At 37.2% G+C, this 16,565-nt stretch overlaps 2 protein-coding genes across 5 annotated transcripts; both read right to left on the bottom strand.

The window, feature by feature from the left end:
- Positions 1-2,301: 2,301 nt before the first annotated feature.
- Positions 2,302-9,614, bottom strand: LOC120629529. 4 transcript variants are annotated; one of them, XM_039898484.1, is made up of 8 exons: positions 9,474-9,614; positions 8,755-8,811; positions 8,337-8,523; positions 6,194-6,285; positions 5,871-6,012; positions 4,567-4,720; positions 3,741-3,802; positions 2,302-3,464 (listed from the first exon to the last, which is right to left on the bottom strand). In XM_039898484.1, exons 3-8 carry the CDS (start codon positions 8,473-8,475, stop codon positions 3,307-3,309), a joined length of 747 nt encoding a protein of 248 aa, XP_039754418.1. In that variant the 5' UTR covers positions 8,476-8,523; positions 8,755-8,811; positions 9,474-9,614; the 3' UTR covers positions 2,302-3,306. The 4 variants fall into 4 exon arrangements, with proteins under 4 accessions (XP_039754418.1, XP_039754419.1, XP_039754420.1 ...); XM_039898485.1 differs by lacking the exon at positions 8,755-8,811; XM_039898486.1 differs by lacking the exon at positions 3,741-3,802 and having other exon boundaries at positions 3,297-3,464.
- A 1,634-nt stretch (positions 9,615-11,248) lies between these two features.
- LOC120629432 (monocarboxylate transporter 3-like) lies at positions 11,249-16,248 on the bottom strand. Its single transcript, XM_039898375.1, has 4 exons — positions 15,456-16,248; positions 13,767-13,985; positions 12,721-13,003; positions 11,249-11,458 (listed from the first exon to the last, which is right to left on the bottom strand). Exons 1-4 carry the CDS (start codon positions 16,236-16,238, stop codon positions 11,271-11,273), a joined length of 1,473 nt encoding a protein of 490 aa, XP_039754309.1. The 5' UTR covers positions 16,239-16,248; the 3' UTR covers positions 11,249-11,270.
- Between the last annotated feature and the right edge of the window lie 317 nt (positions 16,249-16,565).

Raw genomic sequence — 16,565 nt, 5'->3', positions numbered from 1 at the left:
AAACTATTTACTTATTACATTAAAAACTAATTTTACACTGTATTACAAACTAAATGCATTACCGAAAGGTTCTTCAGCTGAAAAGGCTGCTACCTCAGCATGATGCTGCAGTATTTGACTACTGCAGCGCTGATTTTCAGGTAAAGCCTTGATTGGCGGACCTGATTTGCTGGGAAAAGTTTAAGTAGATGCGAAGTGAACTAGCTACTAGCCTTTGGTTAGAACTTTGGTTTCAACTTCGGGGGGCCACATTTAGAGCAAGTTTAAAATTGCATAAAACGCACATGAATTAGAAAAGTTACAAGTGCGTGCTGGGTTTCAACATCGGGGGGCCGAGTTCGAATCCCAGCACGCACCTGTAACTTTTCTAATTTATCTGCGTTTTATGCAATTTAAAACTTGCTTTATATGTGAAGGAAAAACATCGTGAGGAACCCTGCACGTCTTAGAGTTTTTCATATTTTCAAAGGCGTGTGAAGTCCACCAATCAGCACTGGGCCAGCATGGTGGACTACGGCCTAAACCCTTCTCATTGTGAGAGAAGACCCGTACCCTGTAGTGGGCCAGTAATGGGTTGATATGTTTATGATGTCTAGTAAAACTAATTAAATCATGATACCTACCTGTTCAAACCTCAATTTCTTCTGTGAGTTAAAACTGGCTTCTAGGCATCAGCAATATATCGGCCTACGTCAAAAAATATTATTTCTGAAGGGTTCAAATATAACAACCTCCGAAAACAATAGCTACTTTGGCATAATACACGTTTGTATTACTCATGCGGGGAAAGTAGTATCTTGACGCTCGCTGTTGCGGTTGAAAAAGAACCGTTTGCCCATTTTAAAATTACGCGTGAGATTTTTCTTAAATAAAACTGTTATTTGAGTGCGACAAGTTTATTTGTCGCACGTAAATTATTCTTGGCACACGCAAATTTAGACAAAATTGCTAAAATAAAAAAAAATAATAACAAAAAAAAACACAATCGACATATTAAAACTGAATTGAGGTTGACGCGTCTGACAGTTTAATTTAATAATAGTATTAAATAACTGGACCCCGGTTTGTGCCCACATATGTAATACAAAATATTATGTGCGACTAGTGCGACGTTGTCGCACTTGTTGCACAATATACTAATTCTAAACCCTGAAAAGAATGAAGGATAGCATAGCCGAATGGATTATAGCCTATAGTCGTAAAAATGTAATAGGCCCGTTTTGACATTTGTCATCGCGACGTAACTAGTTATGGAACCATAAGACTCGGGACTCGATACTCACGATAAATCAATTCAAGTTTGTATCAGTACTTGATTGATATTATTATGTATTGTAAAGTGTTCGTTCGTTCAAAGTATTCCTTTAACTTCACAACCAATACGCGCTGGCTGTTGATTATACGTCCACTTTTCAACATGTTGAAACAGAGTTAGTACTATATAACAACAAACACAAAAATCGAGTCAAATCACTATGTTTAAATTAATGTCCATAATAGAAGAGCCATAGTTAACGTAATAGTAAACAATATACATCAAACTTAAACGAGCGCACAGTCAACTTTACAAGATGAGGAACGAAAAACTGCGCAGTGCGCGCGGGGACGCTTCAGTCATGTGCCGCTTGGTCAGATACATCAACTCAGACTCATTATTTAGAACCCATTTTGAGAACCAAGCTCATTCTTTGCAGTAAAGATAACTACACAATATTTAATTTCGATATTCAGTAAAAAAATGGTTACAGCTCTAGTGTAAAAAAAAAAAGACTGAGAACGTAACTGTTTTCGGAACGTTTCGCAACAATTATAAATTGCATGCTACTATGAAGTAAGCGCAAAAAGAATACTCGCGATATATTCTTTCATATTATTTAACGTCCCAAAAAAATTTATTAAAACACTGTATGTAATTGATTTTTATTTTATTGTTTCTTTCAGTTTCGTTCCAAGTTACATTCCATGGTCTTGCACAAATGTCAAAACGGGCCTATTACATTTTTACGACTATAGTTGTTAAATCTTCGGCCTCTCTTTTTGGGGTATCAAGTTCGATATCCAGCGCGTACCTTTTAACATTTCGGAGTTACGCATGTTTTGAGCAATTCATTATCACATATTTTAACGGTAAAAGAAGGTGAATTGCAGTGGGTTATGGAAGAAATGTAAGTTTTCACTGCTCAATGGAGCTTCTAAAAAGGTACTTTATGGGCTGGTCATATATCACAAATAGAATTTTGGTTTGGACAAAGATGCGGGTCAAGTTTTCAATACTTTTACGCAGAATAAAACTCAAAAATGTATAAAAATAAAATATAATATATTTTATTACCACAGTCACTTATTCTGTAAACACAAATTTTCTTAATTAGAATAACAGTATGTTAATAGAATTCTATAGCTCATTCTGACTTGTTTAAAAACTATACAAGTCGATAACAAATCGTCGGTAAAAATTAACAAAAAGATTGTTTACATTACAATACAATGGAAGTAAAGCGGTAATAACTTAGTGGTGAGTACTTCGGCTTTACTTTCTTGAGGCCGAGTTCGAATCCTAATACGCACCATTAACTTTTCAAAGTTATGTGCGTTTTAAGTAATTAAATATCTAACTTGATTCAACGGTGAAGAAAAACTTCGTGAGGAAACCTGCGTGCCTTCTCTATAATGTTCTCAAAGGCGTTTGGAGTCCACCAATCCGCACTGAGCCAGGGTGTTGCACTACTGCCTTCACACTTCTCATCGTTCGAGACTCGTGCTCTGTAGTGGGCCGGTTATGGGCATATATAATATGATGATAACACAAGTGAAAATAAACTGTAGGAAATAACAAGAAACCAACGGCTGCCGCGGGAGTTTAAAAAACCGAATAAACCGCTTGTGTTATGCTTTTAAAAAGTTACTTCGAACTTTTGTTATGACGACATTTTTTCTAAAATAATATATTATCATCTAAGATGTTTTGGTGTACGCTAACGCACATTATCACAATAATTTTTTACATGCTTCGAGCATGGTGTTTTTGGAATTCCATAAATTATAATTCAATACTGGAAGAGATCGCTATGATTGCCTTTTTGTTTAATGCACTTGTGGTGTACAATAAAAGTATATTCATTCAATCATTCATTCAACAGCAACCACTTCTTTCAGACCGCTAGGCGGCAGAAATAAGCAAGGTTGTAATACTTCCCCTTACTACGAGTTCTCTCACAAAATGTAGATATATTACTAAGAAAAGTTCTACTTCTACTTTACCCTTTTCTCTAATTTATAATTTAAAATAATAATTTCGAATAAAATTTACGATTCCGACTGGCGTTCACAACCAGCAGACTTTTGGGGCTCTATAATGTTTTTTTGAAAAGCTTTTTTATTTTTACAAAACACTTCGCACACTACACAATCCGAAACATCTGTGTACACGTGGCGATGCATCGGCAGTCTGACCAGATCCATACCTGAGGAAGTACAAACATTTTTCTATACAGGGTCAAAAAAAAATTATCAGAAAGCTCTGGGCGTTGTGGTTCCTATCATTAAAACTGACAACGACGTTATATTTTTTATTATTATTATTTTTAAATATTTAAGGTGCATTCTCTATTCCCTCGCTTTCATAGTCCGATGGGACGGCAGCTCCGACCTGAAGAGATTAGCAGCAAGTCCGGCAGCGTTATGTGCTCTCCGAGGCACTGTATATCATTATAGTATAGATAGATACATTCTTCACATACCCTGTGCCCCGAAGCTGCTTGAGTCAGGTTCGCTTCCAGTACGTGAAAATGCATTAAGTTTCCTGGAAATCAGATTCACAGTTTTGACCTCATTAAGATTAGTTAGCCAGCTACCATCTTAGACAGCATAATTTATTATTATGAAAATCAAGCTTAATTTGCTACACTCCGCGAAAAGCAAGAGAATCTGTGTGGTGTAATTTATTATCATTATATCATTCAATCTTTATACTCCACATAAAACAGTAAATAAATAAATATACTACGAAACTACACACATCGCCATCCAGCCCCAAAGTAAGCGTAGCTTGTGTTATGGGACCTAGATGACTGATGAATATTTTTATGAATAGGATACATAAATACTTATAATATACATATAAACACCCAGACACTGAAAAACATACACACAGACACTGAACAATAGTGTCATCTATGTGCCAATTTTTTTTTTTTTTAATTCTTTATTTATTCTGGACTTTTATTAACAATAAGAATGTCAACCCCATCGTTCCCTTTACGAAAATTAATACTTCCTACTTCTCTTATCTTAGCTTAAAATCTAATAGCATTCTGGCTACCTCTGAATAAGGTGCCGCCACGATACTTTGCCAAATCCTCACATCTAAATAAATTGCATATTAATTCGTCCCTCATTGGTCTAAATGCACTTGCTACTTGAATAAAGAAATATTTAATTTTGATTTTAGTCAGTGAATATAAAAGCTATTCAAATTTTTTTCTTGTTTCTTTTTATATGAATCAGTTCAAAAGTTAAATTATTGACCCACTTCACGAAATTACTACACCATTCTGTTACCTGTACCTTTTTACGTCGAGCTGTTTCATCTGACGCTCCGCTATAGTCCAGATACTCTCCTCTCGGAGCTCGCGGGCTCTGTTCTGCTCGTGGAACCTGCTATAGTAGTCCGCGGCGCGGGCGGACGGCACGTACGGACGGGGTTGCTCCGCTTCCGGGTCTGACGGGGACAAGCCTGGGGCTTACCATCGCTTCATTACTATCAACCCATTACCGGCAAACCACCGGGAACCGGGTTAAGGCCGTAGTCCACCACGCTGGAGAAGTGCGGATTGGTAGACATCACCTTATATTGTTATCAAGTCTTGCCCCCTTTACTATAAAATTTTAATTTATTTGTATAAAGCCCTTACCTTAGTTAATTTAGTATCTAAAAGGATTGCTGATATTATTGAAAAATATTTGTTAGAATTTAATATGATCAATATAAAAAAAAGTAGTATCAAAGTAAAATCATCTTATCTAGCACTCTATATCTCTTTACCTCTCTATGAATAAAGAAATAAAAATACTACGACAATACATACATCATAACATAAGTGTAGCTTCTGTTACGAGTATTTAGATAACTGATGGATATTTATAATATACATAAATACTTATAAAAGCATAAATGTTCGTCCTACAAACATTTTCCAGCTGTGCGAATCGATCCCACAGCCTAGCCAGCCAATCAAAAGACTCAGAAAACAGGAACGTTGCCCATTGCGCAAATAAACTGTCAATATATTTATATAGTTAATACAACTCTACAATAAAGTCAGCCCATAAATGGCCTACTACAGGGCACGGTCTGGTCCACTACGCTGGCGGTGCAGATTGGTGGACTTCACACACCTTGAGAGAACATTTTAGAGAACTCTCAGGCATGCAGGTTTCCTCACAATGCTTTCCTTCACCGTTGAAGCAAGTCATATTTTAATTGCCTAAAACGCACATAACTTAGAAAAGTTAGAGGTGCGTGTTAGGATTCGAACTCAGCCTCGGCAAGTGAAGTCGAAGTCCGCCCCATTGGGCTATCACTGCTGCATAAGGTAGAGTAAACTAAAAAAAAAACTAAAAAATCTTATTTTTTTTATATTGAAAATTGGAATAATCTTCTCAGATTAGTGTATTGTCATCGGTCCTCGATATGTCTACAAAGTTTGAATCAAATCTGATCGTTCAAAGTAGGACAAAATCGCGCCCAAAGAAATCGGTTACAAACATACAAACATACATACAAGTGAAGCTAATAAAAAGCGTGTAAAAAAAGGATGATTATGGTATTTTTACTGCAATTTCTTGATGATAAATATGAAGAAATGTACCAGACGGTTTAGGTGTAGACGTTAGGCCATTCTCCAGATCTCTCTTTTTCTCCTTCCTTTTGAACATGCTCACGCTTGCATTTCCCACTGGGCACAAGGTGGGGGGTTCTTCAGTGAGGGTTGCATCTGTTGGCCGGCTCACCTGACATTAGACATAAAACGCCACCTAGTGACAGTACAGTTTACCAGTATTACAACTAGATGGCTCTCTATTGATTCCAAACATTAGTAGTTCTCTTTCTCGCGATCGAATTAGCGTGTGCAAACAGAAATAAAACCTCTACAGCCTTATTTATAAGTATTCATAGATATATCAATGTCACCTCTTGAAGCATTTTTGAAATTAAATCCAGGTCCGGTCCACAGATACTGTCTCCTGCACCAACATAGTTAGCGTAAAATTCATCTTCAGTGTCTGAAAAATATTAATATTATAAATGCGAAAGTATGTTTGTTTGTCGATTCTTTGCACCCTAACTAAGCCACCAATTAACTTAATATTTTGGCATAGAGTTAATTAAAAGTACCTAGAGTAACATAGGCTACTAATTATTCCACCAATTAACTTAATATTTTGGCATAGAGTTAATTAAAAGTACCTAGAGTAACATAGGCTACTAATTATTCCACCAATTAACTTAATATTTTGGCATAGAGTTAATTAAAAGTACCTAGAGTAACATAGGCTACTAATTATTCCACCAATTAACTTAATATTTTGGCATAGAGTTAATTAAAAGTACCTAGAGTAACATAGGCTACTAATTATTCCACCAATTAACTTAATATTTTGGCATAGAGTTAATTAAAAGTACCTAGAGTAACATAGGCTACTAATTATTCCACCAATTAACTTAATATTTTGGCATAGAGTTAATTAAAAGTACCTAGAGTAACATAGGCTACTAATTATTCCAAGAAAACACACGGTTCTCAAGAGATTTGCCAAAACCGTAATAAACACGGTAGAAGAATGGGGGTAACAATTATTAAATAATAATATACAAAACCTACCTTATTTAAAATGCATAGTATTAAATGAATTTTGGAACCTATTAAGATGATCAATTTCTCAATATATAATATACTAGCTGTTGCCCGCGACTTCGTCTGCGTTTGATTTTGTTTTTAAAGTATTCAGTATCGCTAAGCCTTAAATGAGTATAGTAGTATTTATATATAACATGTGAGTTGTGACTGTCAATTAATCATAGACAAATATTTTGCAATAAAATAAAATTGCGACTATAAAGTGCTTATATTAGGCCTACTTGAAATAAATGAATTTTGAATTTTATAATTAAAGACCTAAGCTATCCTATCTCTTAAGTTGGACCAGACTGCTCACGGTGTGCCAATTTAATTTAAAATCGGTTAAGTAGTTTAGGAGTCCATCGCGGACAAACATCGTGACAGGAGATTTATATATATTAAGATGTAATATATATATATTTATTATATATATACCACAGCAATACACACCATCCTCAAAGTAAGCGTAGATTGTGTGCCATCTTAGCTTGTGTAGCTTGTACCCATAAGGGTACTCAGATAGCTGATGAATAATATGTATACATAAATACTTATAATATACAAATAAACACCCAGATAATGTTAAACATTCATGTGCATCACACAAACTTTTTCCGGCAGCCTTGACTTAGAAAGCAGGTTTGTTGCACACTGCGCAAATTGACCTATAAAACTGATAAGAAGGCATAAATATTTGAATTCATAATACAGTGTAAACTCCATGTAAAGTCCCTCGATTTAACGACGAACTACCTAAAGCGTCGAAATTAATAGGTTTTGGTAGGTTTAGCTTGTCTTCCATACAATGATACACTCTACATAGCATTACGCCCACCCTCAATAACAACAACAATTGAGTAATAAAGTACTTTTTAAGTTGCTAAAATTACTAAAAACTGCGATTCTGTGTACCTACGATTTTTTTTGTCGCTTTATTATCCTAGCCCGCAATAAACTCGATTGTCGGCGTCATCCATACGAACTTTCTAAGAAATTCATTCTTTTGTTTACAAATCGGGATTGCTTGCGAGATGCCTCAATATCGCAAGATATCAAAAAATATTCAACAAGATTACTGGTGCAGCAAAAGACGTCAGACAAAAATAACAGACTATACGCAATAGCATTCAAATAAGATTCTTTTTTATATGTACATAACTACTAACACTTGTCTGAATTTTTTTTTTTCTTTTTATTTCAGATTTTTCTACTCTCGACAACTCTTTATAACGCCATAAAATGCACAGTCCCTTCAGGGTCGTTACATAGAGTTTACACTGTATTTGGAACAATCCATCATATAATTTGACATGATGACTGATGTCTGTTACTGAGAAAGTGCTTTTAAGGACACTGATATCCATGATATAAGTTATTAGGGATTAAAGCCTCTTAACCTTGATTTCCAGTGGATCTATAAATACTATTTCTTACCTTCAATGATGGGCAAAGGTGGAGGTCTTTCATCCTGTGCCACTATAACTGTGTTGTCGATCTCTACTGGTACCTCCCTGCCCTGCGCAACAGACAAGTCCTGCCATATGGCATACTTGTTTGTCCAATGGTTGGCCATTTGAACTGTTTCTTATATTTATGTATCTCCTAATTAATCCTTTTGAACCTGCAAAATTCAACAATGTTTATATTAAATCCACTTCGAGTTTTCCAATTCTATAAAATCATTTCTGATGTCCTGTGAGATTAAGAAATTATCTACACAAACTATGGGCAAAGCTAAAAGCTATTAGAAATACCTAATTGATACATTGTAATTTAAAAACCAAATTAGTTTTATACCCTATTTCACTTCAGAACACAAGATGGAATAGTGATTTTATATAGTAGTAGGTACCTGCAGTATTGCTTGCTTCTTTTCAGTAAACTATGCATTTCACACCGGTAAAAGTCACTACAATAGACAAATTTGCTATATAAATCCATGAGCAATTTTAAAAGATAACGTCACTGGTGCAGAAGTGAGCACTGTGATTATAAATAGAAGGTCCTATTTTGACCCGGCAGAAGAAAAGTGGGAATTTATTATTTCTTAATTTTCTCCACTTTGGTTTGGTGGGAGGCTTTGGCCATGGCTAGTTACCACCCTATGGCTATTATATAGCCATTAAGTGTTCCCGTATTATGTCTAATAGAAACTGATTAGAGGTATGGGTTAAACATAACTGCCATACCCCTAACAGGTATATATAGCATGTTACCATCTTAGACTGAATCATCACCATCAGGTGAGATTGCAGTCAAGGGCTATCTTGTAGTTTAAAAAAAAAGGTATAACAAAGACTTGTATAAAAGAAAAGCTATATTAAAATTAATATTAAATCATTAGGTAAAAATAAGCTACTTAGTATCGTTAAAAGTTTCGTTATAAATCACAATTAATCATCTCAATGAATTCTAATGAAATTTGGCACCCAGATCTGCCTGTGAGGAAATAATATACTTTAGTTACAACTACATAATATAATGATTTTTTTTATTGTGGGCGAAGCCACATTTTACTATTGGAACCAAACAATAATAAAATAGTTAAAACCTATCCATTTCAACCCATACCTTTAATGAGCTTGTCTTAAATATAATTTTCAATAAGTACAAATTCCAGTGTTATTAAAGTTGATAATAATCTCCTAAAGTAATTAAGTTATGTGATAATAATTAAAAGTTACTACTCTGTAAACCACAGAACAATATTACTCCAAGGAGCCGTAAACATTACAACTGATCACTGACCCAGAGTATGGAGGGTAGAGATAAGGAGAGTCATCTTATATGGGAGAAAAGTTGAAAAAGTGTCCAGTTGTTGCGCTAAATAACAGTTCAAAAATCCTCCACAATGGCGCTGGTGGATGCACAGGGTATGGTATGAATGTAGCAATCGTAGATGAATTGAAGTATGCCGAGTTAAAAAATTTAATGTCATTATCGACTAAAGTAGTTAATTATTGAGAATTTCAACAACTTACGTTGTACAAAATATTGTGGTAAATATAACCTTACTTCCTTGTATCTCCATACTTCCTTGTTTATTTTTCAAGCCTACTCTAACAATATTTATATTTGGCGCTTCTTTTAAGAGTTACCCTGATGCAAATGTGGCGCCATCCTAATTTAATACATTTTGACGACACTTTTTCATATACACAGATGACACTCCTTACCTCTACCCTCCATAACCCAGAGTATTTATTTACTGGTCTGTGACACAGCTACAGATCAGTAAATTAATAATCACTGACATTAGTTTGTGACTGATCAGCAAAGTGAACCTGCAGGCAGAGTAAAATTGGGTCCTGTAACTGAAAGTAATATAGAATAATAAACAACCATAAACATCATTTCTTTTTACAAACAATCTGTAACAACCATTGGATTTGCTGAATTTTCAAGTAAATAAATTCCCCCCATATAAGATGACTCTCCTTACCTCTACCCTCCATAGTTCCAGGTCAAAGGAATGTAGCTTAAAAATTCCCTTGAGAGTGTCGAAATAAACGTTCTCTGGGGCGTATAAAAGGCCGTATTTTTTTAATGTAATCTTAGACCTGAATATAATATCGTTTTAATTTCAACTGTACTTCCACGTGTTCCCGAAATAAAGAGCCATGACAATTAGAAACTGATCCTAGAAGGATTTACCTTCAGGTAGGGAACCCTAAAATAATAAGATCGCCTCAGATAAATGACCTATGTCAGATAATCTTAGACCCTCAATCACAGACCCAGAAATGATTTCATGCGATGAGACCACAGGGTACAACCCAATGAATTATCGATAAGCTCACTGGTTCAGACCTGGTTCAAACACGATGTAAGCACCAATCATATAGTTCACTGCACTGTTAGAATCTGTACAAAAGTAGGATGTACCAGTCAGTCTCAAACCAATTAGGGTTTTAAAAAGGATTTGGAAATGTCGTTAAATGAAATATTTTCGATGTTCACTACTGTTTTATTGCTTTTATTTACATGATATAATTTAGAGTTATGTACGAATAGAAAAACTTTTAATCCATTTTATTATAATATACACTTGTAACAGTTTTGACAAATTCACAATTGGTAACAATTGTGATTATGTGGGCCAAACTAAAGAAAACACCATTGCAGCCGAACGGCTAGTATTACTATTATAGTAACACTATAAAGCCGCAGTACGCAATTGTAGGCTTTATTTTTTACTCTTCTAGCGTCAACTTGATTGATAAGTAGCGGCGGGAATTCTTAATATTTACACTTAATGCTGCAAGTTCAACCTTGCCTGGTCAACTATAGGGTCAACCCACTGACGTAATATTTCTTATATTACGTCAGTGGGTCAACCACCATATTTGAAGCATCTAGCTAGTTGAGTTAGTTAGTCGTTTTGAATGTGGACGTGTTGATAGTTACGTCGTATCGTGTTTGGTGGTTGTAGCATCGTCGCACGACGTTGTAACACTGCACAATAATGAGGATAAGCCCAGAAGCCCCAATGGACACTCCACCCAAGTAAAAGACTAAATCGTCGCTGCTGTTGATGTCGAGCCAGGCGATCGTGACTAGAAATAAGAATAAGCGTCAGTCAAATAACAGCCTGGAAATAACATAATGCCTCGTAGAGTCCCGGAAGGCTTCTCAGATTATGTAAACATACGAAAATATACATAATATTTAATTATTTATAAATATAACATTAAAAATGTACGCTCGTTTTGGTCAAATTGGCTAACATTTCCATTTATAAAACTTTGGAAAAAATCTTATTTTTCTGCCTCGATATTAACGTTTTAATATTGCACTTGTAAGAACTAACTGGTTTGTATGATTTGAAGATAGATAGATGGATTGTGTTGTGTGACAGCAGATCAGAATACAGTTGTCACCACCCCTTCTCTTCACGCGGAGTCGTACGAGCCGATTAAGGGAAAATAACGGAGCAGCCTCCTCTGTGCTACTGCTACTGTCTACTGCGATTATAAACTCGTGTACCCAACGTGGTGATTATGGGCAAATACTCCTACAAGGAGAGGGCTTTAGACCAGTAAAAAAAAAACAAAATTCATTTATTTTAAGTAGGCCTAATTTATAAGCACTTTTGAAACGTCAAGTCAGTTTGTTTGTAGTGACTCTACCACCGGAAGGCAGATTCCACTAAGAAGAGCCGGCAAGAAACTCAGCAGATTGCTCTTTTCCAACATCATTTTAAAGTTTAACAATCTGTAGAATTTTTCTGTTTTGTGAGAGATGAGAGCAGATTGGCCTGCTTCCAAGCAACCTTGTCGTTCAGGAATTCATCAATCGTGTAGTAACCACGATTTGTTAAATGTGTTTTAATATATTGTTTAAACTTAGGTAAAGGTAGATCTAATATTAACTTCGGTATCATGTTATAAAAGAATATACCCATCCCCACAAAGGATTTCTGTAATTTTCTCAGACGATATGCAGCTATCACTAATTTATGTCCGTTTCTAGTAAGTGGACTGTTTATATCGACTTTGTTTATAATTAGATACTTATGGTTTGTTTAATAAAGATTATATTATTATAAATATATTGCGAGGCTATTGTAAGTATACCTATTTCTTTAAATTTGGCATGAAGGGATTCGCGTGATCTAAGTTTATATATCGATCGCAGAGCTCTTTTCTGGAGTATAAATATAGTTTCTATATCAGCAGCTCTGACCCATAACAAGTTCCCATATGACATTAGTAGTGGACTGTTATAGGCTATTGATGATAATATACCAGCTTTTTAAATGAGCTACTTACTTTATTGAGCAGTGTAATGAGAGGAAATTTAAAAAAAATCTGTTTACCAGCCAGCGTAGGTCTAATAAGCCGGGCCAGTCCTTGAATCAGCAGCAGCAAGCCATACGCATTAGTGAACTTCTTTAGCGTGATTTGTTTGACAAGGATGGTGCTCGTGAGAGTGTAGTTGACCGCTGCGAAGGCTTCGAAGGCAGCCAAGGCGACCGTGAGCCCCAGGCTGGTGGTCAGCAGAGGCACGATGGCCCACACAGTCCCGCCCAGCACCATGCACACGGCGTTAAGTAGACTCGGGTTGACGCACTCCTGTCCGCCCACCCAACCTATAAGGATCTAGAAAACAGACAGTTTTTCACCCCCAACCGCAAAACGAGGGAATGTTATATGTTTGTCGTTTCTGTGTGTGCGATTGTGCGCGCGTGCGTGTTTTGCATCGTAGCTCCCGCACGGATGAACCGTTTTTTTGTTGATTTTGTCGTACCGAAACCCTCGAAACTGTAGGTATAAGTCCGTGTGTTCTTAGCTGTGTTTGATGAATATCGGGTCCAAGATGGCCGCCGTGCCGTCACAAAATGACGGAGTACTTCCATAGTTTTTACAACTCCTTTAATATGGCTGGCTAGAATAACTCACTAGTAGAATACTGTATTCATTATAAAAGCCGGTGGTTTTTTAGATTTTAAATTTATATATTTTTAGGTTACATAAAATTAATAAATAATTCAAGGGCAATTATTTTACCTATACCTATATTATTTTATAACAAATTACCGTATGAATTACTTACTTACAGAAAAGTTTACAGGAAAAACCTATTATAAAGTTAAGGATTACTTAAACGATAAAAAGCTTAGGTATTAATTGCTCTTACTTCAAAGCTTAATATTAATTTACTGTGAGATGGTGATAACAAAAAAATACCCGGCTAATTTTGTTGTAGGTTTTTCTTAGACCTGGGCGCGTTTGAAACCTCGCAGCTTTAGGTTTAAGTTGGCGAACTAAGTTATCACCATACCCTTACAAATATGTAAACATATATGTATGAACGCTGTGATAGGCCTACATGAAAAAAGAATTTGTGAATGTATTAACTCACCGCCGAAAACAAATTCATCATCATCACCACGAATTGCAGCATCGACACCTTTGCCATGGGCACGCCCTTGTGTAAAATGTCGTTGTGCGAGTAGAAAGTGTTGAACCATGTGTACAGTAGGAAGTTGGACACGGCGAACGCGAGGAACGCCGGTTTGCGGAAGTGCGAAAAGTCCAGCAATTCCACTAAGACCTCCCACAGCCCCGCGAGCCATTGTGACTGAAAGTTATACAAGTATCATCACAATCAAGAGAAGAGATGTTAGCTCTCTTTGTGTGCTCTATCGACTATATAACGGAGAGTGTTCTGAACAGTTGTTTGCATTGATCCCTCCTTCCCTGTTCTGTAACCGCACTCACGCCGTAGAAATAAACTTTATCCTCATCATCTGATCATTCATTTCATTCCAGATCATTTTTACCGCGCACTTGCAAATTTTGGAACAATATCCCATCTGATGTGTTCCCTCCAAACTACAATCTAGGGTTATTCAAGGGGCGGATAAATAAATTCCTTAAAAGCCGGCAACGCTTCGGCGGCTCCTCTGGTGCTGCAGATGTTACTGGACCCCATACATCAGGTGACCCACTTGCTCGTTCCCCTCGCTATTAATATTTCAAAAAACATCATAAACCGTAGCGTTCTATGTTGTGTATTTACGTCCCACTGCTCCAATGCGGGTTGGTGGGCTTTAACATCACGAGCAAGTAATAATAACCTGGGACTTGCTCTCTGAGGCACAGGGCTGGTACTGAAAATTCTTTAACAGTAAATACAAATTCCTAACAATCCGTCTTGGCCCGACCAGGGGTACAAATGCAGGACCTCGTGATCCGTATTTGCACATGCTAACCACTAGACCAACGAGGCAATTGTACAAGTATAATAAGTGATTTTTTTTTATTCCTCTACCAGTTAGCCCTTGGCTGCAGTCTCACCTGGTGGTAAGTGATGCTTCAATCTAAGATAGTAGCGGGCTTACATGTTAGGGAGTGTGAAAGTCAAACCCCTAATCGGTTTCTACGGAACACTTAACCGTCAGCGGCACGTCGTTATCGGTAGGGTTATAACTAGCCACGGACAAAGTCTCCCACCAGACCAGACAGGAAAAAAATCAGAAATCATAAATTCCTAAATTGGCCCAGCTGGGAATCGGACCCGGGATCTCCTGCTTGAATTCGCAGCGTTGCGCCAGGGAGGTCGTCAAAATTACTTGGCAATTGTGCGTTGTAGAGTCATCGTTTTCGTTTTAGTTAGTAGCGGTGAGCGTTGTGGTTTAATGTTGGAAATCCCACTTTCGATTCCCAGCAGGAGCAAATTATCGTTTCTGAATTTTCTCTGGTCTGGTCTGGTGGGAGGCTTCGGCCTAGGCAGTCACCTTACCGACAAAGACGTGTTGTTTAGCGGTCCGGTATGTCGCAAAGAAACCGATTAAGGGTCTGACTACCACTGTCTTAGATTGCATCATCACTTACCACCAGGTGAGACTGCAAACGTTCTGCCACAAGCCTGCTCTGTTCTGCCTATAGAATTTTAGGCATATCTGCACTTTAAAGCTATAGGAACAAGAAGCCATTTTACTCTGATGTTCAAGTATTTCGATTGCGATTCCAGGGATTTAGATCCCGGATAACAAAATCGTAAAACCGCAGTAACCAATATTTTTGTAAGAAAGACAAATATTCGTACCTTTTCTTTAACAATTGTAGTCTCATAATTCCCAAGAGTGTTGTCCGTCACTTTCGCAGACTCAGCAGCACTACTCTTACTGACTGATAATACGAACTTTTTCCTCTCTATTCTTCTTTTATGTTCATTCGTTCTTTCCTCATTCATTGCAGCCGTCCAGGCTGGGTCACGGAAGAACAAACCACATATCGCCAGATTTAACAACAATAATGCCAGTATAAGAAGTGTTTCATGAACTTCACATTGATCCAGCAGAAAATGTATCAAAGGACTAAAAAGATACCCACTAAACAAACTTCCACACGCTGAGATGCCGGTGGCCAGCGAACGCTTCTTCTCGAAGTAATAAGCGACGATGACAACTGTTGCCACATTGCATAAGCTCAGGCCAAATCCGGTCATGATTACGAACGCTAAAAGCAACGTTACCGTACCGTTTACATTAATACAAACAAATAATCCTAGCGCTGCTAAAATAGATCCGATAATGGTCATAATCCGGCAACCGTATTTGTCTATTAAGAAAACTGCGATCCGACCAGATAGAAGTGGCATGGCGTAAAATAAATGAAGGATCCACATAACTACTCCACTGCGTTCGTGAAAGTGACTAAAGATTGACGGGTAGTAAAATCCGATACATGACACGATTCCCACAGATATTAGGTTCACCATGAACGAAGCGAAAACTACTACCCAGCCCCATCCTCCATCGGGGGGTCTCGCTGTGTCAGAGCTTGAGACGAAAACTTGTGCGGATTGCGGTTCGAACTGCACATGCATGTCACTAGTACTGCCAGTTGCAGGAGCACTCGCAATAGCGTAGGCAATGGTGTTGGCATTCGGCTGGCCTTGGGGAAAAGATTTAATCTCCGGGTTCGGCTTAGCAGCACACGGGAGGCGTGTCTCCGGATCGTCAAGGATCTCCAGCCCGATAGACGCGTCCTGCGGCCCGCATCCTTCCATAACGTACCTACTTTTAAACTATAGCTCTTTCAACACTTAACGTAAATAAAACTACAGCAGTCTTCAATAAAAAATGACGATATAGTTAGAAAAAGGCAGCACTTAAAAGGGAAATGAAAAACTACGGAAGATCGTGGAGAACGG

The sequence above is a fragment of the Pararge aegeria genome, chromosome 14 (genome assembly GCF_905163445.1).
Source record: "Pararge aegeria chromosome 14, ilParAegt1.1, whole genome shotgun sequence".
Taxonomy (NCBI): Eukaryota; Metazoa; Arthropoda; class Insecta; order Lepidoptera; family Nymphalidae; genus Pararge; species Pararge aegeria.
Note: the sequence above shows the minus strand (reverse complement) of the source record. Positions and strands in the feature narration are given on the sequence as shown.

Excerpts from the sequence above, each read along its gene's own strand:
- LOC120629432 (XM_039898375.1), bottom strand. The coding sequence starts at position 16,238 with ATGCATGTGCAGTTCGAACCGCAATCCGCACAAGTTTTCGTCTCAAGC. Across the intron at positions 13,986-15,455 it reads CTACAATTGTTAAAGAAAAG|TCACAATGGCTCGCGGGGCT; the intron begins GTACGAATATTT and ends TATAACTTTCAG. Across the intron at positions 13,004-13,766 it reads TGATGAATTTGTTTTCGGCG|ATCCTTATAGGTTGGGTGGG; the intron begins GTGAGTTAATAC and ends TCTGTTTTCTAG.
- LOC120629529 (XM_039898484.1), bottom strand. The coding sequence starts at position 8,475 with ATGGCCAACCATTGGACAAACAAGTATGCCATATGGCAGGACTTGTCT. Across the intron at positions 4,721-5,870 it reads GTCTACACCTAAACCGTCTG|ACCCGGAAGCGGAGCAACCC; the intron begins GTACATTTCTTC and ends TGTCCCCGTCAG. Across the intron at positions 3,465-3,740 it reads AAGCAGCTTCGGGGCACAGG|GTATGGATCTGGTCAGACTG; the intron begins GTATGTGAAGAA and ends GTACTTCCTCAG.